The sequence below is a fragment of the Coregonus clupeaformis genome, unplaced genomic scaffold, assembly GCF_020615455.1.
Source record: "Coregonus clupeaformis isolate EN_2021a unplaced genomic scaffold, ASM2061545v1 scaf0083, whole genome shotgun sequence".
NCBI classification, from domain to species: domain Eukaryota; kingdom Metazoa; phylum Chordata; class Actinopteri; order Salmoniformes; family Salmonidae; genus Coregonus; species Coregonus clupeaformis.
In genome coordinates, this window is record NW_025533538.1 from 125,237 (window position 1) to 144,213 (window position 18,977).

The 18,977-nt window shown below is 48.0% G+C and overlaps 1 protein-coding gene across 2 annotated transcripts in view; it reads left to right on the forward strand.

Annotated features, from left to right (window-relative positions):
- The first annotated feature begins 817 nt into the window (after window positions 1–817).
- The window catches only part of LOC121555849 (ras-related C3 botulinum toxin substrate 2), a 33,965-nt gene continuing 15,805 nt past the window's right edge, over window positions 818–18,977 (forward strand). Inside the window, exons 1-4 of one of the 2 annotated variants that reach the window (XM_045213156.1) lie at window positions 818–951; window positions 4,354–4,425; window positions 4,522–4,639; window positions 5,171–5,233. In XM_045213156.1, coding sequence (XP_045069091.1) covers window positions 917–951; window positions 4,354–4,425; window positions 4,522–4,639; window positions 5,171–5,233 — 288 coding nt within the window. In that variant the 5' untranslated portion in view covers window positions 818–916. The remainder of the gene's footprint in view (window positions 952–4,353; window positions 4,426–4,521; window positions 4,640–5,170; window positions 5,234–18,977) is intronic. The other variant, XM_041869696.2, reaches the window with a different exon arrangement.

Sequence of the window (18,977 nt, forward strand, 5' to 3'; positions counted from 1 at the left end):
TTTTGTGTCATGCATAAATAGACTTTCACAAAACGGCTATTGACACGTTGAACTTTAATAACTATTTTGTTAGAGTGAACTAAATACAGGCTGAGGGAAAAATATCGGTCCCTCCTGGATAAATTGCACTAAACCGCCCTCTACTGTTTTAAATTAACATTACAGTTCAGTCAACAAGGCCCAAAAGTTATTTATAGGTGAGCAACTTATTTTCATTGCAAGAGTCAGTGATGATGATGATGAGGATGATGAGGTATTTGATTTCAAACATATCTTACATTTCAAAGTGTGATGGCAGGCTATCTTTGCTGTGTGGGGGGGGGTCTGTGTGTTTGTGCATGCTGTGAGAGAGAGAGAGAGAGAGAGAGAGAGAGAGAGAGAGAGAGAGAGAGAGAGAGAGAGAGAGAGAGAGAGAGAGAGAGAGAGAGAGAGAGAGAGATCACTCACTCAGTAATCGTGAGAGAGAGAGAGAGTTCACTCAGTAATCGAGAGAGAGAGAGAGAGAGAGAGGGAGATAGGGAGAGAGAGGGAGAGAGAGAGACAGAGAGAGAGAGACAGCTCACTCAGTGATCGAGAGAGAGAGACAGAGAGAGAGAGACAGCTCACTCAGTGATCGAGAGAGAGAGGAAGACAGAGAGAGATCACTCAGTAATCGAGAGAGAGAGGAAGACAGAGAGAGATCACTCAGTAATCGAGAGAGAGAGGAAGACAGAGAGAGATCACTCAGTAATCGAGAGAGAGAGAGAGAGAGAGAGAGAGAGAGAGAGAGAGAGAGAGAGAGAGAGAGAGAGAAAGATGATTGGTGTAGCAACTTCCTGCCGTTGCATGAGGCGTTGAATTGCAGTTGTTTTCTCTCTCTGAAACTCTCACAGACTGTTACACAGAGAGAAGCGGGAGCTGACTCAAGCTAAGCAGGATGCAGGCTATCAAATGTGTTGTTGTGGGAGATGGGTAGGTGTTTTACATTTTATTGTACTACATGATATCTTAATACTGTGATTTAATCATCAGTTCAATGTGCGATCAAACCCTATATGAGTTTTATTGGCTACTCAGTATATGAAGCCAAGAGTGGATGCTTGTTGATGTCTTAACTTTCTTTGTTATGGGTTACTTCAAGTGCTTCTCTTTCTGTTCTCTTTGTACATCTATAGAAATACATGTACAAATATTTTCAATCACAAATCATGCAACAGATAGATTAGAAACATGAGTCTGTTGATAGACTGAACGGTTTGTTGACACTGCTAATCAGATGTATCCAAAGATAAAGAGTTGTAGTGTCTGTTAAAATAGCTATCTCAGTTAGTAGAGTTCCCTACCACTCATAACTTAGTTAATCATTAGTTGATAAACAGACAACTATTATCTGTCATCCAGCTCCATTGAATCTGAACCCCAAAGCCAACTTCAATGGACTCTTATGTCAGAATATAGTACTATATAACAGACATAGCAGCTGTATAGTACAGGCCAGGACATGCATTAAAATGCTGGCATGCAAAAGGATCACTAGGGTAACGTCCCAAATGGCACCCTATTCCCTATGTAGTGCACTACTTTCACTATGGGCCTTGGTCAAAAGTAGTGCAATATATAGGGTGCCATTTGGGACGCATAACATGTGTAGTTCAGAGCAGCTGAAACCAGGTAAATACACATATCATGAAGGAGGGATTTGATTGACTCATAATAGAATAGAATAGAGTGGTTGGTCAATCTATCTCTGTTATTGATGTACATAATACATGGATTCAGTTGTCATATCTATAGTGTAAACAGCTTGATTTCAGTTCACTTGTCTGACATATTTGACATTTTCAAGGTTGTGTTTTGCAACTCAAAGGTGTGTCGTGTCACACTCAGTTTGTTTGATGGGTCAGTGACAAAAGTTCGGATTTTCATCTACAATATGTATAGATGCCCTGATTTCTGTTCACATTCTTGACATTGTCTGTGAATTCATAGAACTTTGAGGTATGTTAAAACACTGGAGCCGAAGGTGTGTCCTATCAGACCTGCTTTACTAGGACACTGAGAGGAGAAGTGATGAGGTAGAGGTCACATTGTCAGGAGAGGGGAAAATGGCCTTACAGAGAGGGAAGTGTTGTTGTTGACATATTCATTGTGTCATGAAGTACATCAGCAATACAAAGATGAGGGGATCAGTGTCCCGACAGTTATTGTCTCTGTACCAAATGACACCCTATTCCCTATGGGATGCTGGTAAAAAAAAAGTGCACTATATAGAGCCCTATGGGCCCTGGTCAAAAGTAGTGCACTAAGTAGGGAATAGGATGCCATTTGGGACACGGAAAGAGTAAACAACCTGTTTTCAGTGTACACTAATGGGTGAGGTCACTTCACAGGTTGATATTCAATAGGTGATGTACCTAAACAGGTGATTGAAAAGGGATGGATGGTAAGAGAGAAGGAGGAGAGGGAGAGAATGGGTTCCATGTAGAACCCTCTGTGGAAAGGGTTCTACATGGAACCCAAAAGAGTTCTACCTGGAACCCAAAAGGGTTCTTCAAAGGGTTATCCTATGGGGACAGCTGAAGAATCCTTTTAGGTTCTAGATAGCACCTTTTTTCTAAGAGTGTAGGCTACACTCTCATATAACGCCAATAACGAATGGTGAGAGAAAGGTGGGAGATGAGAGAGAGAAGATAGAGATATGGGGGATGTGTGAGAGAGAGAGAGAGAGAGAGAGAGAGAGAGAGAGAGAGAGAGAGAGAGAGAGAGAGAGAGAGAGAGAGAGAGAGAGAGAGAGAGAGAGAGAGAGAGAGAGAGAGAGAGAGAGAGAGACATTCCCAGATGTCTAGTAGGATAGTCAGAAAAAGAGAATGAACGTGAGAAAAATACCAAAAAGGATCAGAGGGAGAGGTCTGTCTTATCTGCCATTTGGATTATTTCCTGTTTTTCAGTGCTGACTGACTGACAGTTTTGATCAGGGCCCGAGTAGGAGTGCTGATCTAGAATCAGTTTAGGCTTTTAGATCACAATGAATGAGACATGGGGGACCTGATCCTAGATCAGCACTCCTAGTCTGAAATGCTTTGTGAATACAGGCCCAGTTCCCATTGACACATTTTGTCAGCATAATTTTCACAAGCCCCCTCCTTGTAACATTATCTCTATATATTACAGTACTGTATGTGTATCATGATTAGCTGTTTTGTAATATGCCAAATGATATTCAAAAATAGCCCCAGCCTCTGTCTCTTAAACAAGTGTCTTTGGTTATGAAGGAATGAGGTTATGGTGAAACCCAGACAGACTCATCACTCTCTAAAACAGAAGCTGGCTTCCTGTAAACCATGTGACCTACTCTGGTCGCCGTGGTTATGAGCCCTTGACAACCTCTGTGACATCTGTGAGTAGCACGCTGGATATGATTGTTTGTAAAAATGACACAAAAGGAAATATTGAGTACAAAACACACTGAAAAATGACAGAGAGAACATTTTTGTTTGTTTATTTTCTCATATCTAATGTGATGATGAAGCATGTTGTTTTCAATGAGGAAGACAATAGACTGAGAGATAGAGACCTTTAGTCATCATAGCAGAAGGCTATGCTACGTCTTCTTGAGTAACGGTTCAGTGGAAAAACAAGATGTCCGCCGATGATAAAGATGATAGACTTGGCTTAAGTTGGCTATATGAGGTTAATGTCTTACTCAACACCTTGATGTAGTTCTAACCCAAGTCATGATGTTGATGAAGTTGAGACATGACAGGGCATGTCTGTGTAATGGAATGTGATTGGTTGATTAACCTTGAAATATGAATACTTGTTACTTATGGCCAACCCCAGCTTCCTTTGTTCAGACTGGAGTCATTTGATTGAGCTGTGAGATATGGAACAGAGCCCTGAAAATGTTTTCATTGTCTATTTCATGTGTTCAAATGGTGTAGGGAACCCACTGGGCACAGACGTCATTTCAATGTCTAGTTTTGATTTACAGTTGGTTGAGTGGTCAACTAATGTGAATTCAACTTGAAATCAACAAAAAATGTCATGTAATTTTATTTAGGTTACAAGTTGTGTGAAAAAAATGCGAAATTCCCTTACGATGATGACTCTTTGCAAATCCAATCAGTTTTCCACATTGATTCAATGTCATGACATTATTTTTTATTTTTTTTAAATGACGTGGAAACAACTTTGATTCAACCAGTGTTTGCACAGTGAGAAGTTGCATTTTCCTCACTAATGGTTAAGGTTAGGATCGGGGGAGGGGAAGCTTATCCTAGATCTGTACCGAGGGGAAACGTCACCACAAAGCTTTTTAAATGACCATTGAGTTCTATTGAAAATGCTGATGTGTATTTTCCCTGGGTGTTTCAGAGCTGTGGGGAAAACATGTCTTCTCATCAGCTACACAACCAACGCTTTCCCTGGAGAATACATCCCTACTGTGTGAGTACACACACACACACACACACACACACACACACACACACTTTATTTGTAGAGTACTCTAGAAAAAGTGTGTGTGTATGTTCTCTCCCTCAGCTTTGATAACTACTCAGCCAATGTGATGGTGGACAGTAAGCCAGTCAACCTGGGTCTCTGGGATACAGCAGGACAGGAGGACTACGACAGGCTGAGACCACTGTCCTACCCACAGACGGTACACACACACACACATTTATATATATATATAATACACACCTAATTGAGTCCGGTGTCCTATGTTAATGTATAGAGCTTGATCTCTCTCTCTCTCTCTCTCTCTCTCTCTCTCTCTCTCTCTCTCTCTCTCTCAATTCAATTCAATTTCAATTTAAGGGCTTTATTGGCATGGGAAACGTGTGTTAACATTGCCAAAGCAAGTGAAGTAGATAGTAAACAAAAGTGAAATAAACAATAAATATGAACAGTAAACATTACACTCAGAAGTTTCAAAAGAATAAAGACATTTCAAATGTCATATTATGTATATATACAGTGTTGTAACAATGTGCAAATAGTTAAAGTACAAATGGGAAAATAAATAAACATAAATATGGGTTGTATTTATAATGGTGTTTGTTCTTCACTGGTTGCCCTTTTCTCTCTCTCTCTCTCTCTCTCTCTCTCTCTCTCTCTCTCTCTCTCTCTCTCTCTCTCTCTCTCTCTCTCGCTCTCGCTCTCGCTCTCGCTCTCGCTCTCTCTCTTCCAGGACGTGTTCCTCATCTGTTTCTCTCTGGTGAGCCCAGCCTCCTATGAGAACGTCAGAGCCAAGGTGATCATCTCTAGATTATACCTGTATCTATCACAGTCAGGTTTGGGGTTCTTAAATTCAATAATTCATTAATTGAAAATGCCCTATTATTTTCTATGATGTCTTTTCAACATATGAATTGGGAATTTAGTATTCAGCCTTGAGAATTGACTGAACTGAAATTGAATTAAGTCCCATAACCCATAATACATAAAGTTGTATGGAAGTGAATTGAATTGAGCCCTAATGGAAATGACAGTGTTCAGAGTGCAAGTCCTACTATTGACCACTAGATGTCGGTGTGTCCCCACACTGTCAGAGGGACTGTTTGATCCCACTGTATCTAGCCTTGTTCTCTCTCCTCCATCACACTCCTCTAGTCCAATGAAAGCACTTTTGATCTTTTTAAAGATATTTTCATTCTTATTTTCAAGATGTTTTCATTATTTCTACATAGTCTATTCATCGTTGTAACAGAACAGTGTGGGCGTGAAATGCATCACACACAAAACAACAGCCATCATCACTTGGGAACAAGGGCCTTGACATTTTTATTTTATTGGTTTTCACATATTAAAGCTAGAATCCTTAAATGCTACATCCATTTTGGGACTTATACATTAATGATATGTACCTATTGATTCTTGAAGAATATAATTTTTAAATGCCTCATGAGCATACCCCATCAGAACCCAAAACATAATATTGTTTTACTCCAGTGTATGTAAACGTAAATGTAAACAAATACTGTATAAATGTTTGAAATGATACATTTGATATCATGGATGGTCCTTGCATCCATAACTCTGTCTATGAATTTGAGAGTGGTTACATTTCTCCAGCCACTTCCCTTAGCTTTTAAGCGAAACAGCGGCGGTGACAATGATTTGTTATTGTTTAAATTAAGGATTCTAGCTTTATGATACAACATAACAAAACAATAATTTCATTCTTTAAGTGGAGGGAGAAGAGGGGGTGTTGGTGTAACATACATTCTCAAATAGGACTTAGTTCATAGTGCCATAAGCCATAAACACATTCATAGCAAGCGTTGTCCTCCATAGCGAGGGAGCCCACCCCTCCCCCAGAGACCCACCCCCGTGTCCCCGCTCCGGCTCCCAACCCAGACAATGAACGTGTCAATAAATATCTATTTGATGTCCGGTGCATTGGGTCTGGGCCGGAGCAGAGAGCCACAAGGGGATGGGTCCCCTGGAAGAGGGCCAGGCAGCCACGCCACACAAGGCCAATGTCCAACACATTACCTACTAGATTTTAGGCAATAATATTAAGCAATAATTGTTTATTTATTTTAACACGGGAGTTCTGTAGTGTTCAAAGACATTAACACATAATCATGTCATATGTCAGCCATGTTTGAATTGGTCTCTGAAGTGAGGCCGCTCCACCCTCTCCCCAGAGACCCACTCCCAGGCCGCTCCACCACCTCCCCAGAGACCCACTCCCAGGCCGCTCCACCACCTACCCAGAGACCCACTCCCAGGCCGCTCCACCACCTACCCAGAGACCCACTCCCAGGCCGCTCCACCACCTCCCCAGAGACCCACTCCCAGGCCGCTCCACCACCTACCCAGAGACCCACTCCCAGGCCGCTCCACCCCCTCCCCAGAGACCCACTCCCAGGCCGCTCCACCCCCTCCCCAGAGACCCACTCCCAGGCCACGCCACCCCCTCCCCAGAGACCCACTCCCAGGCCGTGCCACCCCTCCCCAGAGACACACTCCCAGGCCGCTCCACCCCCTCCCCAGAGACCCACTCCCAGGCCGCTCCACCCCCTCCCCAGAGACCCACTCCCAGGCCACGCACCCCTCCCCAGAGACACACTCCCAGGCCGCTACACCCTCCCCAGAGACCCACTCCCAGGCCGCTCCACCCCCTCCCCAGAGACCCACTCCCAGGCCACGCCACCCCCTCCCCAGAGACCCACTCCCAGGCCGTGCCACCCCCTCCCCAGAGACCCACTCCCAGGCCGCTCCACCCCCTCCCCAGAGACCCACTCCCAGGCCACGCCACCCCCTCCCCAGAGACCCACTCCCAGGCCGCGCCACCCCCTCCCCAGAGACCCACTCCCAGGCCACGCCACCCGCCCAGGATTGGGGAGTAACTGCTTTCATGTAATCAGTTACATGTAATCTGATTACAAAAAAATTTAACTCTACAAATATTGTAATCAGATTACAGGTACTTTTGAAAAACGAGATGATTAGTTACATGTAATCTGATTACAAAACAACTGCAACTGTAATCAGTTAAATTACCATCAAAAATATTGTAATCAGATTACAGATACTTTAAATAAAACGAGATGATTACTACTTGGATTACTTTAAATTCAGAAAGGATGTTTGCGACAAAATACATAATGAAACCTTTCTGTTTTCTCCATGACATTCAAATCAGCGTTAAAAAAAGTTGACGTTAAGGTTTGTTTCACCTGAGCCATCAGAACACATTCATTTCATGTAACAACGGAGGTACAGCAACACCTGGGTCTATGTTACAAAACAACAATGATGTTTTAAAGGAGATACTGGTTCACTCTAAGTATAACAGGAAGGCCTCCCAATTAGTGTAAAAGAGGTCTGTTTCTTGACTGTGTCCAGCTTGCTAATAATAACTGAAATGAAAGCTAGACAGTCAGGGAGCATCGAAAGTTCCCAAAAGGATGGATAAAGGACAATTTTTTGCAAATGTTGACGGCGATGAAATATTACAGATTTTCAGAGCGGCCCACCGGACCTAGTTGAAGACTGAATGCGGCCCCCCAGGGTAAAATGAGTTTGACAGCCCTGATGTAGTGTAGCACTACAGTTCTTCCAGTCAAATGAACCATCTGACCAGCAGGGTTACACATGCAACAACATCAGACTTAGTTTTGCATAACCTTGTTGAGATTGGAGTTAAGCTGAAGAGGGCCTCTAGGGGGCAGGGTTCCCTAGTCATCCCCAAACATCTGACAGAGTATCAACTATATGATCTCCAGTATGGTTTGATCATGGGACACGACCAGAACCTGGGCAGTAAAGTGGTTGGTCCCGCTGGCAGCGGTCACAGGTGGCGTCCATGTCAGGGTACATGTTAAATAGTCTATACTTGGTCCAGTGCATATGCGTAGTTTTAATTGAATGAGACTATGTATCACACAGATAGTAGTGATGTCACAATGACACGCACATTCTATTGAGTAGAATCCATAGTACAGCCTTTTCACCTCTTCTCTTTTGAAGAGACTCTTCAGAACACTCAATTTGGATCTGGCTTTTAAGAAATATCTAGTCTTGTTTGTAAGGATTTCTCCCAATAGCTAGCAGCACTACACAATCCACTCATGTTAATTCTGTTGCCCCTTCACTCTTTTCTCCATCCAATGCTAAAAGTGTTTTTGCATTTTCTGTTTCTCTTTGCTGTTTTTCTTCTGTCACCATGGCGACCGGGTCCCTATAACGCAAATGTTGTCCCAGACTGATACTAGATTATCATAGAGTGTTGCTTTGGGTCACAACATGATGGAATGATGCTTTCCCCTTTGTGTTGAGTTTTTATCCGTATGCTCATGTGTGTGTGTGTGTGTGTGTGTGTGTGTGTGTGTGTGTGTGTGTGTGTGTGTGTGTACCTAGCTTTGAGCCCAGGATATGAGGAGATGAGGCTATTAGTGATCTCAGTAGGTGGTGCGGTAGCTGTGTGTCTTTGTGTGTGTGTGTGGTACAGTGTCTTTGTGTGTGTGTGTGTGTGTGTGTGTGTGTGTGTGTGTGTGTGTGTGTGTGTGTGTGTGTGGTACAGTGTCTTTGTGTGTGTGTGTGTGTGTGTGTGTGTGTGTGTGTGTGTGTGTGTGTGTGTGTGTGTGTGTGTGTGTGTGTGTGTGTGTGTGTGTGTGTGTGTGTGGTACAGTGTGTGTCTATAGAGGCTTCACCACCACCTGCTGTGTGTAGATGAGAATGATCTCTCAGATCATGTCTTCGTCCCAAATGGTACCCTATTCCCTGCATGAATTTTGACCCTGGTAGTGCACTATATAGGGAATTTAGGAGTACGACCTAGAGTACGACATATATTTACAATAGGACACCGTGTACCGACATACAGTATATCTATCATAGGACACCGTGTACTTGCATACAGTATATCTATCATAGGATAACAGGAAGAACATAGCTGGTGTTCCAATCAGGACACAACGTCCTTGTCTTGTGTAACAAGATATTGTTTGCCTCCCAAATGGCACCCTATTCCCCATAGTGCACTACTTTTGACCAGGGCCAACGGGGCTCTAAATAGGGAATAGTGGGCCATTTGGGACTGAGACATTGTGATAGCTGATGAATACTGCTGGTTAACTCTTGAGCCAGGACATATACCTTGGTTACTCTCTGATAAACCTTCAAATGGACTAATGAAAAATGACATATTTTCTCTATCTCCATCTCTCTCATCATCCTCCTCCTCCCTCTCTACTGTTTCTACACCCCATCATCCTCCTCCCTCTCTACTGTCTCTACACCCCATCATCCTCCTCCCCTCTCTACTGTCTCTACACCCCATCATCCTCCTCTCTCTCTACTGTCTCTACACCCCATCATCCTCCTCCCTCTCTACTGTCTCTACACCCCACCATCCTCCTCCCCTCTCTACTGTCTCTACACCCCATCATCCTCCTCTCTCTCTACTGTCTCTACACCTCATCATCCTCCTCCCTCTCTACTGTCTCTACACCCCATCATCCTCCTCCCTCTGTACTATCTCTACACCCCATCATCCTCCTCCCTCTCTACTGTCTCTACACCCCATCATCCTCCTCCCTCTCTACTGTCTCTACACCCCATCATCCTCCTCCCTCTCTACTGTCTCTACACCCCATCATCCTCCTCCCTCCTCCTCCCTCTCTACTGTCTCTACACCTCATCATCCTCCTCCCTCTCTACTGTCTCTACACCCCATCATCCTCCTGCTCCCTCTCTACTGTCTCTACACCCCACTATCCTCCTCTCTCTCTACTGTCTCTACACCCCATCATCCTCCTCCCTCTCTACTGTCTCTACACCTCATCATCCTCCTCCCTCCTCCTCCCTCTCTACTGTCTCTACACCCCATCATCCTCTTCCCTCTCTACTGTCTCTACACCCCATCATCCTCCTCCCTCTCTATTGTCTCTACACCCCATCATCCTCCTCCCTCTCTACTGTCTTTACACCCCATCATCCTCCTCCTCTCTCTCTACTGTCTCTACACCTCATCCTCCTTCTCCTCCCTCTCTACTGGCTCTACACCTCATCATCCTCCTCCTCCCTCTCTACTGTCTCTACACCCCATCATCCTCCTCCCTCTCTACTGTCTCTACACCTCATCCTCCTCCTCCCTTTCTACTGTCTCTACACCTCATCCTCCTCCTCCCTCTCTACTGTCTCTACACCTCATCATCCTCGTCCCTCTCTACTGTCTCTACACCCCATCATCCTCCTCCCTCTCTACTGTCTCTACACCCTATCATCCTCCTCCCTCCTCCTCCCTCTCTACTGTCTCTACACCTCATCATCCTCCTCCCTCTCTACTGTCTCTACACCCCATCATCCTCCTCCCTCTCTACTGTCTCTACACCCCATCATCCTCCTCCTTTCTATCCCCATCATCCTCCTCTCTACTGTCTCTCACCTCATCATCCTCCTCCCTCTCTACTGTCTCTACCCCCATCATCCTCCTCCCTCTCTACTGTCTCTACACCCCATCATCCTCCTCCCTCTCTACTGTTTCTACACCCCATCATCCTCTTCCCTCTCTACTGTCTCTACACCTCATCATCCTCCTCCCTCTCTACTGTCTCCACACCCCATCATCCTCATCTCTCTCTACTGTCTCTACACCCCATCCTCCTCCTCTCTCTCTACTGTCTCTACACCCCATCATCCTCCTCCTCTCTCTCTACTGTCTCTACACCTCATCCTCCTTCTCCTCCCTTTCTACTGTCTCTACACCTCATCATCCTCCTCCTCCCTCTCTACTGTCTCTACACCTCCTCCTCCTCCTCCCTCTCTACTGTCTCTACACCTCATCATCCTCCTCCCTCTCTACTGTCTCTACACCCCATCATCCTCCTCCCTCTCTATTGTCTCTACACCCCATCATCCTCCTCCCTCTCTACTGTCTCTACACCTCATCCTCCTCCTCCCTCTCTACTGTCTCTACACCTCATCATCCTCCTCCCTCTCTACTGTCTCTACACCCCATCATCCTCCTCCCTCTCTACTGTCTCTACACCCCATCATCCTCCTCCCTCCTCCTCCCTCTCTACTGTCTCTACACCTCATCATCCTCCTCCCTCTCTACTGTCTCTACACCCCATCATCCTCCTCCCTCTCTACTGTCTCTACACCCCATCATCCTCCTCCCTCTCCACTGTTTCTACACCCCATCATCCTCCTCCCTCTCTACTGTCTCTACACCTCATCATTCTCCTCCCTCTCTACTGTCTCTACACCCCATCATCCTCCTCCCTCTCTACTGTCTCTACACCCCATCATCCTCCTCCCTCTCTATTGTCTCTATACCCCCTCATCCTCCTCCCTCTCTACTGTTTCTACACCCCATCATCCTCCTCCCTCTCTACTGTCTCTACACCTCATCATCCTCCTCCCTCTCTACTGTCTCTACACCCCATCATCCTCCTCCCTCTCTACTGTCTCTACACCCCATCATCCTCCTCCACCTCTATTGTCTCTATACCCCCTCATCCTCCTCCCTCTCTACTGTTTCTACACCCCATCATCCTCCTGCTCCCTCTCTACTGTCTCTACAACCCATCATCCTCCTCCCTCTCTACTGTCTCTACACCCCATCATCCTCCTCTCTCTCTACTGTCTCTACACCCCATCATCCTCCTCCCTCTCTACTGTCTCTACACCTCATCATCCTCCTCCCTCTCTACTGTCTCTACACCCCATCATCCTCCTCCCTCTCTACTGTCTCTACACCTCATCATCGTCCTCCCTCCTCCTCCCTCTGTACTGTCTCTACACCCCATCATCCTCCTCCCTCTCTACTGTCTCTACACCCCATCATCCTCCTCCCTCTCTATTGTCTCTACACCCCATCATCCTCCTCCCTCTCTACTGTCTTTACACCCCATCATCCTCCTCCTCTCTCTCTACTGTCTCTACACCTCATCCTCCTTCTCCTCCCTCTCTACTGTCTCTACACCTCATCATCCTCCTCCTCCCTCTCTACTGTCTCTACACCCCATCATCCTCCTCCCTCTCTACTGTCTCTACACCTCATCCTCCTCCTCCCTTTCTACTGTCTCTACACCTCATCCTCCTCCTCCCTCTCTACTGTCTCTACACCTCATCATCCTCCTCCCCCTCTACTGTCTCTACCCCCATCATCCTCCTCCCTCTCTACAGTCTCTACACCCCATCATCCTCCTCTCTCTCTACTGTCTCTACACCCCATCCTCCTCCTCTCTTTCTACTGTCTCTACACCCCATCATCCTCCTCCTCTCTCTCTACTGTCTCTACACCTCATCCTCCTTCTCCTCCCTCTCTACTGTCTCTACACCTCATCATCCTCCTCCTCCCTCTCTACTGTCTCTACACTTCCTCCTCCTCCTCCCTCTCTACTGTCTCTACACCTCATCATCCTCCTCCCTCTCTACTGTCTCTACACCCCATCATCCTCCTCCCTCTCTATTGTCTCTACACCCCATCATCCTCCTCCCTCTCTACTGTCTCTACACCTCATCCTCCTCCTCCCTCTCTACTGTCTCTACACCTCATCATCCTCCTCCTTCTCTACTGTCTCTACACCCCATCATCCTCCTCCCTCTCTACTGTCTCTACACCCCATCATCCTCCTCCCTCCTCCTCCCTCTCTACTGTCTCTACACCTCATCATCCTCCTCCCTCTCTACTGTCTCTACACCTCATCCTCCTCCTCTCTCTCTACTGTCTCTACACCCCATCATCCTCCTCCCTCTCTACTGTTTCTACACCCCATCATCCTCCTCCCTCTCTACTGTCTCTACACCTCATCATCCTCCTCCCTCTCTACTGTCTCTACACCCCATCATCCTCCTCCCTCTCTACTGTCTCTACACCCCATCATCCTCCTCCTCTCTACTGTCTCTACACCCCATCATCCTCCTCCCTCTCTATTGTCTCTATACCCCCCTCATCCTCCTCCCTCTCTACTGTTTCTACACCCCATCATCCTCCTCCCTCTCTACTCTCTCTACACCCCATCATCCTCCTCCCTCTCTACTGTCTCTACACCCCATCCTCCTCCCTCCTCCTCCCTCTCTACTGCCTCTACACCCCATCATCCTCCTCCCTCTCTACTGTCTCTACACCCCATCATCCTCCTCCCTCTCTACTGTCTCTACACCCCATCATCCTCCTCCCTCTCTATTGTCTCTACACCCCATCATCCTCCTCCCTCTCTACTGTCTCTACACCCCCTCATCCTCCTCCCTCTCTATTGTCTCTACACCCCATCATCATCCTCCTCCCTCTCTACTGTCTCTACACCCCATCATCCTCCTCTCTCTCTACTGTCTCTACACCCCATCATCCTCCTCCCTCTCTATTGTCTCTACACCCCATCATCCTCCTCCCTCTCTATTGTCTCTACACCCCATCATCCTCCTCCCTCTCTATTGTCTCTACACCCCATCTTCCTCCTCCCTCCTCCTCCCGCTCTACTGTCTCTACACCTCATCATCCTCCTCCCTCTCTACTGTCTCTACACCCCATCATCCTCCTCCCTCTCTACTGTCTCTACACCCCATCATCCTCCTCCCTCTCTACCGTTTCTACACCCCATCTTCCTCCTCCCTCTCTACTGTCTCTACACCTCATCTTCCTCCTCCCTCTCTACTGTCTCTACACCCCATCATCCTCCTCCCTCTCTACTGTCTCTACACCCCATCATCCTCCTCCCTCTCTACTGTCTCTACACCCCATCATCCTCCTCCCTCTCTACTGTCTCTACACCCCATCATCCTCCTCCCTCTCTACTGTCTCTACACCCCATCATCCTCCTCCTCTCTACTGTCTCTACACCCCATCATCCTCCTCTCTCTCTCTACTGTCTCTACACCCCCTCACCCTCCACCCTCTCTACTGTCTCTACACCCCATCATCCTCCTCCTCTCTCTCTACTGTCTCTACACCCCATCATCCTCCTCCCTCTCTATTGTCTCTACACCCCATCATCATCCTCCTCCTCTCTACTGTCTCTACACCCCATCATCCTCCTCTCTCTCTACTGTCTCTACACCCCATCATCCTCCTCCACACCCCATCATCCTCCTCCCTCTCTATTGTCTCTACACCCCATCATCCTCCTCCCTCTCTACTGTCTTTACACCTCATCCTCCTCCTCTCTCTCTACTGTCTCTACACCCCATCATCCTCCTCCTCCTCCTCCTCTCTGCTGTCTCTACACCTCATCATCCTCCTCCCTCTCTACTGTCTCTACACCCCATCATCCTCCTCCCTCTCTACTGTCTCTACACCCCATCATCCTCCTCCCTCTCTACTGTTTCTACACCCCATCATCCTCCTCCCTCTCTATTGTCTCTACACCCCATCATCCTCCTCCTCTCTCTCTACTGTCTCTACACCCCATCATCCTCCTCCCTCTCTACTGTCTCTACACCCCATCATCCTCCTCCCTCTCTATTGTCTCTATACCCCCTCATCCTCCTCCCTCTCTACTGTCTCTACACCCCATCATCCTCCTCCCTCTCTACTGTTTCTACACCCCATCATCCTCCTCCCTCTCTATTGTCTCTACACCCCATCATCCTCCTCCTCTCTCTCTACTGTCTCTACACCCCATCATCCTCCTCCCTCCTCCTCCCTCTCTACTGTCTCTACACCTCATCATCCTCCTCCCTCTCTACTGTCTCTACACCCCATCATCCTCCTCCTCTCTACTGTCTCTACACCCCCATCATCCTCCTCCCTCTCTACTGTTTCTACACCCCATCATCCTCCTCCCTCTCTATTGTCTCTACACCCCATCATCCTCCTCCTCTCTCTCTACTGTCTCTACACCCCATCATCCTCCTCCCTCTCTACTGTCTCTACACCCCATCATCCTCCTCCCTCTCTATTGTCTCTATACCCCCTCATCCTCCTCCCTCTCTACTGTCTCTACACCCCATCATCCTCCTCCCTCTCTACTGTTTCTACACCCCATCATCCTCCTCCCTCTCTATTGTCTCTACACCCCATCATCCTCCTCCTCTCTCTCTACTGTCTCTACACCCCATCATCCTCCTCCTCTCTACTGTCTCTACACCTCATCATCCTCCTCCTCTCTACTGTCTCTACACCCCATCATCCTCCTCCCTCTCTACTGTCTCTACACCTCATCATCGTCCTCCCTCCTCCTCCCTCTGTACTGTCTCTACACCCCATCATCCTCCTCCCTCTCTACTGTCTCTACACCCCATCATCCTCCTCCCTCTCTATTGTCTCTACACCCCCTCATCCTCCTCCCTCTCTACTGTCTTTACACCCCATCATCCTCCTCCTCTCTCTCTACTGTCTCTACACCTCATCCTCCTTCTCCTCCCTCTCTACTGTCTCTACACCTCATCATCCTCCTCCTCCATCTCTACTGTCTCTACACCCCATCATCCTCCTCCCTCTCTACTGTCTCTACACCTCATCCTCCTCCTCCCTTTCTACTATCTCTACACCTCATCCTCCTCCTCCTCTCTACTGTCTCTACACCTCATCATCCTCCTCCCTCTCTACTGTCTCTACACCCCATCATCCTCCTCCTCTCTACTGTCTCTACACCCCATCATCCTCCTCCCTCCTCCTCCCTCTCTACTGTCTCTACACCTCATCATCCTCCTCCCTCTCTACTGTCTCTACACCCCATCATCCTCCTCCCTCTCTACTGTCTCTACACACCATCATCCTCCTCCCTCTCTACTGTTTCTACACCCCATCATCCTCCTCCCTCTCTACTGTCTCTACACCTCATCGTCCTCCTCCTCTACTGTCTCTACCCCCATCATCCTCCTCCCTCTCTACAGTCTCTATACCCCATCATCCTCCTCTCTCTCTACTGTCTCTACACCCCATCCTCCTCCTCTCTCTCTACTGTCTCTACACCCCCATCATCCTCCTCCTCTCTCTCTACTGTCTCTACACCTCATCCTCCTTCTCCTCCCTCTCTACTGTCTCTACACCTCATCATCCTCCTCCTCCCTCTCAACTGTCTCTACACCTCCTCCTCCTCCTCCTCCCTCTCTACTGTCTCTACACCTCATCATCCTCCTCCCTCTCTACTGTCTCTACACCCCATCATCCTCCTCCCTCTCTATTGTCTCTACACCCCATCATCCTCCTCCTCTCTACTGTCTCTACACCTCATCCTCCTCCTCCTCTCTCTACTGTCTCTACACATCATCATCCTCCTCCTTCTCTACTGTCTCTACACCCCATCATCCTCCCTCCCTCTCTACTGTCTCTACACCCCATCATCCTCCTCCCTCCTCCTCCCTCTCTACTGTCTCTACACCTCATCATCCTCCTCCCTCTCTACTGTCTCTACACCTCATCCTCCTCCTCTCTCTCTACTGTCTCTACACCCCATCATCCTCCTCCCTCTCTACTGTTTCTACACCCCATCATCCTCCTCCCTCTCTACTGTCTCTACACCTCATCATCCTCCTCCCTCTCTACTGTCTCTACACCCCATCATCCTCCTCCCTCTCTACTGTCTCTACACCCCATCATCCTCCTCCCTCTCTACTGTCTCTACACCCCATCATCCTCCTCCCTCTCTATTGTCTCTATACCCCCTCATCCTCCTCCCTCTCTACTGTTTCTACACCTCATCATCCTCCTCCTTCTCTACTGTCTCTACACCCCATCATCCTCCTCCTCTCTACTGTCTCTACACCCCATCATCCTCCTCCCTCCCTCCTCCCTCTCTACTGTCTCTACACCTCATCTTCCTCCTCCCTCTCTACTGTCTCTACACCCCATCATCCTCCTCCCTCTCTACTGTCTCTACACCCCATCATCCTCCTCCCTCTCTACTGTCTCTACACCCATCATCCTCCTCCTCTCTACTGTCTCTACACCCCATCATCCTCCTCCCTCTCTACTGTCTCTACACCCCATCATCCTCCTCCCTCTCTACTGTCTCTACACCCCCATCATCCTCCTCTCTCTCTCTACTGTCTCTACACCCCTCACTCCTCCCTCTCTACTGTCTCTACACCCCATCATCCTCCTCCTCTCTCTCTACTGTCTCTACACCCCATCATCCTCCTCCCTCTCTATTGTCTCTAACGCCATCATCATCCTCCTCCCTCTCTACTGTCTCTACACCCCATCATCCTCCTCTCTCTCTACTGTCTCTACACCCCATCATCCTCCTCCACACCCCATCATCCTCCTCCCTCTCTATTGTCTCTACACCCCATCATCCTCCTCCCTCTCTACTGTCTTTACACCTCATCCTCCTCCTCTCTCTCTACTGTCTCTACACCCCATCATCCTCCTCCCTCCTCCTCCCTCTCTACTGTCTCTACACCTCATCATCCTCCTCCCTCTCTACTGTCTCTACACCCCATCATCCTCCTCCCTCTCTACTGTCTCTACACCCCATCATCCTCCTCCCTCTCTACTGTTTCTACACCCCATCATCTCTCCTCCCTCTCTATTGTCTCTACACCCCATCATCCTCCTCCTCTCTCTCTACTGTCTCTACACCCCCATCATCCTCCTCCCTCTCTACTGTCTCTACACCCCATCATCCTCCTCCCTCTCTATTGTCTCTATCCCCCTCATCCTCCTCCCTCTCTACTGTCTCTACACCCCATCATCCTCCTCCCTCTCTACTGTTTCTACACCCCATCATCCTCCTCCCTCTCTATTGTCTCTACACCCCATCATCCTCCTCCTCTCTCTCTACTGTCTCTACACCCCATCATCCTCCTCCCTCCTCCTCCCTCTCTACTGTCTCTACACCTCATCATCCTCCTCCCTCTCTACTGTCTCTACACCCCATCATCCTCCTCCCTCTCTACTGTCTCTACACCCCATCATCCTCCTCCCTCTCTACTGTTTCTACACCCCATCATCCTCCTCCTCTCTATTGTCTCTACACCTCATCATCCTCCTCCTCTCTCTCTACTGTCTCTACACCCCATCATCCTCCTCCTCTCTACTGTCTCTACACCCATCATCCTCCTCCCTCTCTATTGTCTCTATACCCCCTCATCCTCCTCCCTCTCTACTGTCTCTACACCCCATCATCCTCCTCCCTCTCTACTGTTTCTACACCCCATCATCCTCCTCCCTCTCTATTGTCTCTACACCCCATCATCCTCCTCCTCTCTCTCTACTGTCTCTACACCCCATCATCCTCCTCCCTCTCTACTGTCTCTACACCTCATCATCCTCCTCCCTCTCTACTGTCTCTACACCCCATCATCCTCCTCCCTCTCTACTGTCTCTACACCTCATCATCGTCCTCCCTCCTCCTCCCTCTGTACTGTCTCTACACCCCATCATCCTCCTCCCTCTCTACTGTCTCTACACTCCCATCATCCTCCTCCTCTCTATTGTCTCTACACCCCTCATCCCTCCTCCTCTCTACTGTCTTTACACCCCATCATCCTCCTCCTCTCTCTCTACTGTCTCTACACCTCATCCTCCTTCTCCTCCCTCTCTACTGTCTCTGCACCTCATCATCCTCCTCCTCCATCTCTACTGTCTCTAC